The 8828-nt window shown below is 42.3% G+C and overlaps 1 protein-coding gene across 1 annotated transcript; it reads left to right on the forward strand.

Moving 5' to 3' along the window:
* Positions 1 to 2202: 2202 nt before the first annotated feature.
* LOC135369488 (uncharacterized) lies at positions 2203 to 6679 on the forward strand. The gene is made up of 17 exons (XM_064603073.1): positions 2203 to 2276; positions 2379 to 2433; positions 3321 to 3376; positions 3479 to 3533; positions 4262 to 4316; positions 4415 to 4473; positions 4616 to 4634; positions 4714 to 4787; positions 4893 to 4948; positions 5053 to 5108; positions 5188 to 5260; positions 5352 to 5407; positions 5476 to 5558; positions 5664 to 5706; positions 5812 to 5861; positions 5955 to 6008; positions 6512 to 6679. The coding sequence occupies exons 1-16, from the start codon at positions 2203 to 2205 to the stop codon at positions 5961 to 5963; spliced, it is 873 nt and encodes a 290-aa protein (XP_064459143.1). The 3' UTR covers positions 5964 to 6008; positions 6512 to 6679.
* Positions 6680 to 8828: the final 2149 nt, after the last annotated feature.

Consider the following 8828-nt stretch of genomic DNA (forward strand, 5'->3'; position numbering starts at 1 on the left):
GTTTTTTACTCTAGGACTGGTCTAATATGAGTGACGACGACGATGATGACGCCGATGATCGGAGTGGCGATGGCGATCATGATGGCAGTGGCGTTTTGAAATATTTTATTGGGGCTGACAGAGAGTAGCCTGTAGTATGATCCACGGGACCCAGGTACCCATTGGCCGGTACCCTTTAAACAGCGTTCATCACGGTTGTACCCCATCATGAATTCAGATGTATGCGAAAGCTGGAGAAGTTTCTCCTTTCAGACCTGGCTAGAAAGCTACTTGGTAGATTTTTCTTTATTTTTTTCTCCATGGAAACACATCATTCGGAAGTCTTGAAGAGGTCAAGAGGTCTTGTCAAACGTACCAGCTTTTTCCTAACTCAAATTAAACAATTTTAGCTCAGTTCTATGGGGGCAAGATGTTCGTTCAGTATACAGAAACCTCGCAGAAATAAGTGCCTTCGGAAATAAAAGCCAAAAATGAAAATGGTGAGATTGAGATAATACTAAGCAGTATTACATATACTATATTCATATACACAGCAGTAGGTGCTCTGCATTTTACACTGCTCATAGCCACAGTTGCATCGCGGCGCTAACACAGAATAAATCAATTTCCAGTGAAAAATTAAAATGCTCCTATTGATATGAAATTAGGCACACACTAGCTACTCAATAACTGTTCCTCTTTATCCCGCTAGCGGACTGAGACAGAAAGAATGACCTCCGAAATTTGGCCTCAGAAAACACCAAAAGTATTCCATTTTCAGTGAAGAAATCAAGATGCTTCTGTTGAGCTGAAATTAAGCAGGTGCTCAGCAAAAGATGCTCCGTATTTTGCAGGTGAAAAAACACTGGAGAAGAGCCTTCGAAGTGTATGATCTCAGGAAACACCAAGAGGGGGGGGTTAGTCTTACCTTCGTTTCCATTTCCTGTGAAGAAATAAAAATGCTCCTATTGAGTTGAAACTCATCAAACAATACTCCGTAAAACGTCCTCCTTAATCTGCAGGGGGACTGGGACAGAAAGAAGGACCTCCTGAATTTGTCCGTGTTTAGTGAAATAATAAAAAATGCTCCTGTTGATCTGAAACTAAGCCCACATATTCAGCAACTTATTCTGCAGGTGGAATAGTAGTAGGTGGAGAACTACTGCCAAAATTGGGCGTCAGAAAACACTGTGAGGTTAGTCCTCCACTGTGTGTTCAATTTTCATTGAAAAAAATAAGAATGCTACTATTGAGCTGAAATTGAGTACACATTCAGCAAAAGATGGTCCTTACTTTGCAGAAGGAAAGGGACTGGAAGAAGGGCCTTCAAAGTATAGCCTCAGGAAACACCAAGAGGTTAGTCTTACCTTCTTTTCCATGTTTAGTGAAATAATAAAATGCTCCTGTTGATCTGAAACTAAGCCCACATATTCAGCAACTTATTCTGCAGGTGGAATAGTAGTAGGTGGAGAACTACTGCCAAAATTGGGCGTCAGAAAACACTGTGAGGTTAGTCCTCCACTGTGTGCTCAATTTTCATTGAAAAAAAAAGGAATGCTACTATTGAGCTGAAATTGAGTACACATTCAGCAAAAGATAGTCCTTACTTTGCAGAAGGAAAGGGACTGGAAGAAGGGCCTTCGAAGTAAAGCCTCAGGAAACACCAAGAGGTTAGTCTTACCTTCTTTTCCATGTTTAGTGAAATAATAAAATGCTCCTGTTGATCTGAAACTAAGCCCACATATTCAGCAACTTATTCTGCAGGTGGAATAGTAGCAGGTGGGGAACTACTGCCAAAATTGGGGACCAGTGAACACCATGAGGTTAGTCCACCACTGTGTGTTTCATTTTCAGTGAAAAAAATAAAAATGCTGCTATTGAACTGAAATTGAGCACGCATTCACCAAAAGATGGCCCTTACTTTGCAGGTAGAAAGGGACTGGAAGAAGGGCCTTCGAAGTATAACCTCAGGAAACACCAAGAGGTTAGTCTTACCTTCTTTTCCATTTCCAGTGAGGAAAAAAAAATGCTCCTATTGATCTGAAACTAAGCCCACATATTCAGCAACTTATTCTGCAGGTGGAATAGTAGCAGGTGGGGAACTACTGCCAAAATTGGGGACCAGTAAACACCATGAGGTTAGTCCACCACTGTGTTTCATTTTCAGTGAAAAAAATAAAAATGCTGCTATTGAACTGAAATTGAGCACGCATTCAGCAAAAGATGGCCCTTACTTTGCAGAAGGAAAGGGACTGGAAGAAGGGCCTTCGAAGTATAGCCTCAGCAAACACCAAGAGGTTAGTCTTACCTTCTTTTCCATTTCCAGTGAGGAAAAAAATGCTTCTATTGAGCTGAAATTCAGCAAACAATACTCAGTAAAACGTCCTCTTATTTTGCAGGGGGCTGGGACAGAAAGAAGGACCTCCGAAATTTGCCCTCAGAAAACACCAAGAGGTTAGTCTTCACTTCTTTTCCATGTTTAGTGAAATAATAAAATGCTCCTGTTGATCTGAAACTAAGCCCACATATTCAGCAACTTATTCTGCAGGTTAAATAGTAGTAGGTGGAGAACTACTGCCAAGATTGGGCGTCAGAAAACACTGTGAGGTTAGTCCTTCACTGCGTGTTTCATTTTCAGTGAAAAAAATAAAAATGCTGCTATTGAACTGAAATTGAGCACGCATTCAGCAAAAGATGGCCCTTACTTTGCAGAAGGAAAGGGACTGGAAGAAGGGCCTTCGAAGTATAGCCTCAGCAAACACCTAGAGGTTAGTCTTACCTTCTTTTCCATTTCCAGTGAGGAAAAAAAAAGCTCCTATTGATCTGAAACTAAGCCCACATATTCAGCAACTTATTCTGCAGGTGGAATAGTAGCAGGTGGGGAACTACTGCCAAAATTGGGGACCAGTAAACACCATGAGGTTAGTCCACCACTGTGTGTTTCATTTTCAGTGAAAAAAATAAAAATGCTACTATTGAACTGAAATTGAGCACGCATTCAGCAAAAGATGGCCCTTACTTTGCAGGTAGAAAGGGACTGGAAGAAGGACCTTCGAAGTATAGCCTCAGGAAACACCAAGAGGTTAGTCTTACCTTCTTTTCCATTTCCAGTGAGGAAAAAAAAAAGCTCCTATTGATCTGAAACTAAGCCCACATATTCAGCAACTTATTCTGCAGGTGGAATAGTAGCAGGTGGCGAACTACTGCCAAAATTGGGGACCAGTAAACACCATGAGGTTAGTCCACCACTGCGTGTTTCATTTTCAGTGAAAAAAATAAAAATGCTGCTATTGAACTGAAATTGAGCACGCATTCAGCAAAAGATGGCCCTTACTTTGCAGGTAGAAAGGGACTGGAAGAAGGGCCTTCGAAGTATAGCCTCAGGAAACACCAAGAGGTTAGTCTTACCTTCTTTTCCATTTCCAGTGAGGAAAAAAATGCTCCTATTGAGCTGAAATTCAGCAAACAATACTCAGTAAAACGTCCTCTTATTTTGCAGGGGGCTGGGACAGAAAGAAGGACCTCCGAAATTTGCCCTCAGAAAACACCAAGAGGTTAGTCTTCACTTCTTTTCCATGTTTAGTGAAATAATAAAATGCTCCTGTTGATCTGAAACTAAGCCCACATATTCAGCAACTTATTCTGCAGGTTAAATAGTAGTAGGTGGAGAACTACTGCCAAGATTGGGCGTCAGAAAACACTGTGAGGTTAGTCCTTCACTGCGTGTTTCATTTTCAGTAAAAAAAAATAAAAATGCTGCTATTGAACTGAAATTGAGCACGCATTCAGCAAAAGATAGCCCTTACTTTGCAGAAGGAAAGGGACTGGAAGAAGGGCCTTCGAAGTATAGCCTCAGCAAACACCTAGAGGTTAGTCTTACCTTCTTTTCCATTTCCAGTGAGGAAAAAAAAGCTCCTATTGATCTGAAACTAAGCCCACATATTCAGCAACTTATTCTGCAGGTGGAATAGTAGCAGGTGGGGAACTACTGCCAAAATTGGGGACCAGTAAACACCATGAGGTTAGTCCACCACTGTGTTTCATTTTCAGTGAAAAAAATAAAAATGCTGCTATTGAACTGAAATTGAGCACGCATTCAGCAAAAGATAGCCCTTACTTTGCAGAAGGAAAGGGACTGGAAGAAGGGCCTTCGAAGTATAGCCTCAGCAAACACCTAGAGGTTAGTCTTACCTTCTTTTCCATTTCCAGTGAGGAAAAAAATGCTCCTATTGAGCTGAAATTCAGCAAACAATACTCAGTAAAACGTCCTCTTATTTTGCAGGGGGCTGGGACAGAAAGAAGGACCTCCGAAATTTGCCCTCAGAAAACACCAAGAGGTTAGTCTTATCTTCTTTTCCATGTTTAGTGAAATAATAAAAAAAATGCTCCTATTGATCTGAAACTAAGCCCACATATTCAGCAACTTATTCTGCAGGTGGAATAGTAGCAGGTGGGGAACTACTGCCAAAATTGGGGACCAGTAAACACCATGAGGTTAGTCCACCACTGTGTGTTTCATTTTCAGTGAAAAAAATAAAAATGCTGCTATTGAACTGAAATTGAGCACGCATTCAGCAAAAGATGGCCCTTACTTTGCAGGTAGAAAGGGACTGGAAGAAGGGCCTTCGAAGTATAGCCTCAGGAAACACCAAGAGGTTAGTCTTACCTTCTTTTCCATTTCCAGTGAGGAAAAAAAATGCTCCTATTGATCTGAAACTAAGCCCACATATTCAGCAACTTATTCTGCAGGTGGAATAGTAGCAGGTGGGGAACTACTGCCAAAATTGGGGACCAGTAAACACAATGAGGTTAGTCCACCACTGTGTGTTTCATTTTCAGTGAAAAAAATAAAAATGCTGCTATTGAACTGAAATTGAGCACACATTCAGCAAAAGATGGCCGTTACTTTGCAGGTAGAAAGGGACTGGAAGAAGGGCCTTCGAAGTATAGCCTCAGGAAACACCAAGAGGTTAGTCTTACCTTCTTTTCCATTTCCAGTGAGGAAAAAAAAATGCTCCTATTGAGCTGAAATTCAGCAAACAATACTCAGTAAAACGTCCTCTTATTTTGCAGGGGGACTGGGACAGAAAGAAGGACCTCCGAAATTTGCCCTCAGGAAACACCAAGAGGTTAGTCTTAACTTCTTTTCCATGTTTAGTGAAATAATAAAATGCTCCTGTGTATCTGAAACTAAGCCCACATATTCAGCAACTTATTCTGCACGTGGAGAACTACTGCCAAAATTGGGCGCCAGTAAACACCATGAGGTCAGTCCACTACTGTGTGTTTCATTTTCACTGAAAAAAATAAAAATGCTGCTATTGAGCTGTAATTGAGCACACACTCAGCAAAAGGTGCTCCTTACTTTGAAGATATAATGGAACTGGAAGAGGGACCTTCGAGGTATGGCCTCAGGAAACACCAAGAGGTTAGTCTTACCTTCTTTTCCATGTTTAGTGAAATAATGAAAAATGCTCCTGTTGATCTGAAACTAAGCCCACATATTCAGCAATTTATTCTGCTGGAGGAATAGTAGTAGGTGGAGAACTACTGCCGAAATTGGGAGTCAGAAAACACCGGTTAGTCCCCCACTGTGTGTTCCATTTTCAGTGAAAAAAATAAGAATGCTGCCACTGAGCTGAAATTGAGCACACACTCAGCAAGAGATGCTCCTTACTTTGCAGATGGGAAGGGCCTTCGAAGTATGGCCTCGGGAAACACCAAGAGGTTAGTCTTACCTTAGATTCCATTTCCAGGGAAGAAATAAAAATGCTGCTACTGGGTTGAAATTCAACAAGCAATACTCAGTAAAACATCTTCCTTGTCCTCCAGGTGGACTAGAACAGAAAGGACCTAAATTTTTCCTCAGAAAACACCAAGAGGTTAGTTTTACCTTTTCTATGTTTAGTGAAATAATAATAACTGCTCCTATTGAGCTGAAACTACGAACACACATTCTGCTCTTTATTCTGCAGGTTGAATGACAGTGAGAACGGCTGGGGAAATTGGGCATCAGAAAGCACCACGAGGTTAGTCTTCCACTATGTGTTCCATTTTCAGTGGAAAAAGAAAAACGCTGCTATTCAGTTGAAACTAAGCACACATTCAGCTTTGCATAATGCAGGTGGCATGAAGGGAGAACGACCGCCGAAATTGTACTTGTAACAACTTCTACTTGATGTACTCATTTTCCCCCAAACACTTGCCTCAGCTGGAAACTGGAACGACTTGCCTCAGTCACTCGTATCCATCTCCGATCATTCATCATTTCGAGCCACATTGGCTACTTACCTTTATTAAGTAGTGCAATATTGTCAATTTGTCAAGTGTTGTAAGGATCTTTCTTTCCCCTCCCCTGTCATGTATCGCCCCAGGAGGGCATTTGAGGTATCGAAAATAAATAAATAAATAAATTAGGCCCCAGAAAACGCCAAGAGTCTTACCTACCTTTCAGTGAAATAAAAATGCTCCTCTTGAGCTGAAATTAAGTGTGCTCACACACACTCAGTAAAGGGTGCTCTTTATTCTGCAGCTGGAATGCAAGAGAAAGAATGGCGACCGCCGAAAACATGGTCAAAAGGGACAGGACAGTGGTTCTTCGAAGTTTGGCCGCCGGAGACATCAAAACTTCATGTCGGGTGTCAATTTGCTCTTTTATTCAGTTGCTTTTAATACGTGATTAAACTTTGTCTTTCTTTGATTCAATGTTTATTAAAATAGAATCCAGGTCATAGTAAGCATGGTTCTGATGGAAAACTGCAGGATGTTTGGTAAACGAGTGCGTGGTCTAATTTAAATGTCTTACTAAATTTAGTATTAGGCAGTACTGGGTGTAGGAAGCTCTAACTGGACATTACAAACGTCTCTAGCCTTGTAATCAAATTGTGTAAAGTCTAGATTTACCGACTGCAGCGCCACTTCGTACCAAAAGTCTGCACAAATTTCTGCAAAGCAAATGCAGAAAAATGGACTCTTCCAGCAGCAGGTACACTCCTTGGACGAGTCCATTAGTGGACTCGTCCGGGGAGGTAAAGGACACCCCTTGGACGAGTCCACTAATGAACTCGCCCGAGGGGTGTCCTTTCCCCCCCCGGACGAGTCCATTCCCAGGAAGTCACCTTAGATGACCTTGAAGGACCTCTATTGACCTCTATTTTACCGCTATTTGACCTCTAAAATGGCCTTGAAAATTTGGAAAATTTTGTGAAAAATGGTCCAAAAAAATTTTTACCGTTTGACCTTGATTGACCTTGTTTGACATTGTTTGACCTTGAATAACCTTGTTTGACCTCAAACGTGGCCTTGAATTAGTTCCGGACGTCCCCGCTAGGGGGCGCTATGCGTTTTGCAAAAAAAATCGCGATTTGGGCGCGAAGAGTGCTATTTGTGCTTATTCCAGTGAGCAAATGGACTCGACCAAGGGGAGGGGTGTCCTTTACCTCCCTGCAGGACGAGTCCATTTCCCCTAATAGAGCAGAGTCTTAGTACATCGTACGCAATCACCTTTGCGTACGTAATGGATAGCGTTGATGGTTTTGCGCACGCCCATAAGAGAGTTTCGCGCAGTGCGCAGATCCACCAACGCTATCTGTTACGTACGCTATCACCTTTGCGTACGTAATGGAATAGCGTTGATGGTTTTGCGCACGTCCATAAGAGAGTTTCGCGCAGTGCGCAGATCCACCAACGCTATCTGTTACGTACGCTATCACCTTTGCGTACGTAATGGATAGCGTTGATGGTTTCGCGCACGCCCATAAGAGAGTTTCGCGCAGTGCGCAGATCCACCAACGCTATCTGTTACGTACGCTATCGCCTTTGCGTACGGTGTACTAAAATTAGAGAGTTTTAGTGTATCGTACGCTATCGCCTTTGCGTACGTAGGGGATAGCGTAGTGGTTCTGCGCAGTGCGCGAAGCTCTCCATGTTTTGCGCGTGCGCATAACCACCAACGCTATTCCTTACGTACGCAAACGCGATAGCGTACGATCCACTAAAACTCACCACCCTCCAGGGTGTCCAGAATCGGGGGAGGTGTGCCTTCTCGCCCCTTCTCGTATATGCTTACAGGGAGAACTTTTCAAGAATAGCTTTAGCGCCATCTAGGCAGGGGCCGCTTACCTTTCCGGCATTCTGAATTATTCACTTTTCTTCAGCGTCTTCAACAATAAGGAATAAAACTGACAAATTTTAACAAAAACAGAGGAAGTGTATTCAGGCCGGAGCTGAAGTTTGTCCTCGTGGTAGTAGTAGTCTTCGTCCTACCTGCAGAATATTGAGCACCTTGGTTCTTGGTGTTTTCTGACGCCAAATTTCCAAGGTCCTTCACCAGTCCACACTGCTCAAGGGCATTGGGAATTTGGCTTCAAAAAAGGGGGTACTTGGTATGTGGCACACATTCTGAAGCACGGGTATCCAAGGACCGAACGACAGAGCAACGACGCGACTGCAAAGTGTCAACCGATCGATTTATTCAGAGGCTCCAACAAATGCATGCACACACACACACGCTTCAAAACAACTGAAGCACTAACCAATAAAATCATGAGGAAAAAAACTTCATGAAGCTCCCCATTCACCATCATTAAATAAAGTTATTGTTGAGAAAAAGGTAAAAGAGAAAGCATTATAACTCGCTCTCTTTCTCGTCCTTTATTTCACAAACCTGTGTTCCCCCTGTGAATGTACTTCATTTCCACGCACCTGCAAAATAAAGAGCCATTTTTAGAGAAAAAATAGAAGTGCTCAAATCGTGCTAGAACTTTGCGTAGCTACTGAGCAGGAACAGTGCTCTCATTTGAGCGCGAATTTTGTGACGAAAAAAGACCTTCGCATTTTTGCCCTAAAAA

The sequence above is a fragment of the Ornithodoros turicata genome, chromosome 9 (genome assembly GCF_037126465.1).
Source record: "Ornithodoros turicata isolate Travis chromosome 9, ASM3712646v1, whole genome shotgun sequence".
NCBI lineage: Eukaryota > Metazoa > Arthropoda > Arachnida > Ixodida > Argasidae > Ornithodoros > Ornithodoros turicata.

What these genes read in the sequence shown, in the direction of transcription:
- LOC135369488 (XM_064603073.1), top strand. Translation starts at nt 2,203, where the DNA reads ATGGCCCTTACTTTGCAGAAGGAAAGGGACTGGAAGAAGGGCCTTCGA. An exon ending in CCCTCAGGAAACACCAAGAG is followed by an intron (nt 5,109 to 5,187) that starts GTTAGTCTTAAC and finishes CCACATATTCAG; the next exon opens with CAACTTATTCTGCACGTGGA. An exon ending in CATGAGGTCAGTCCACTACT is followed by an intron (nt 5,261 to 5,351) that starts GTGTGTTTCATT and finishes CTTACTTTGAAG; the next exon opens with ATATAATGGAACTGGAAGAG.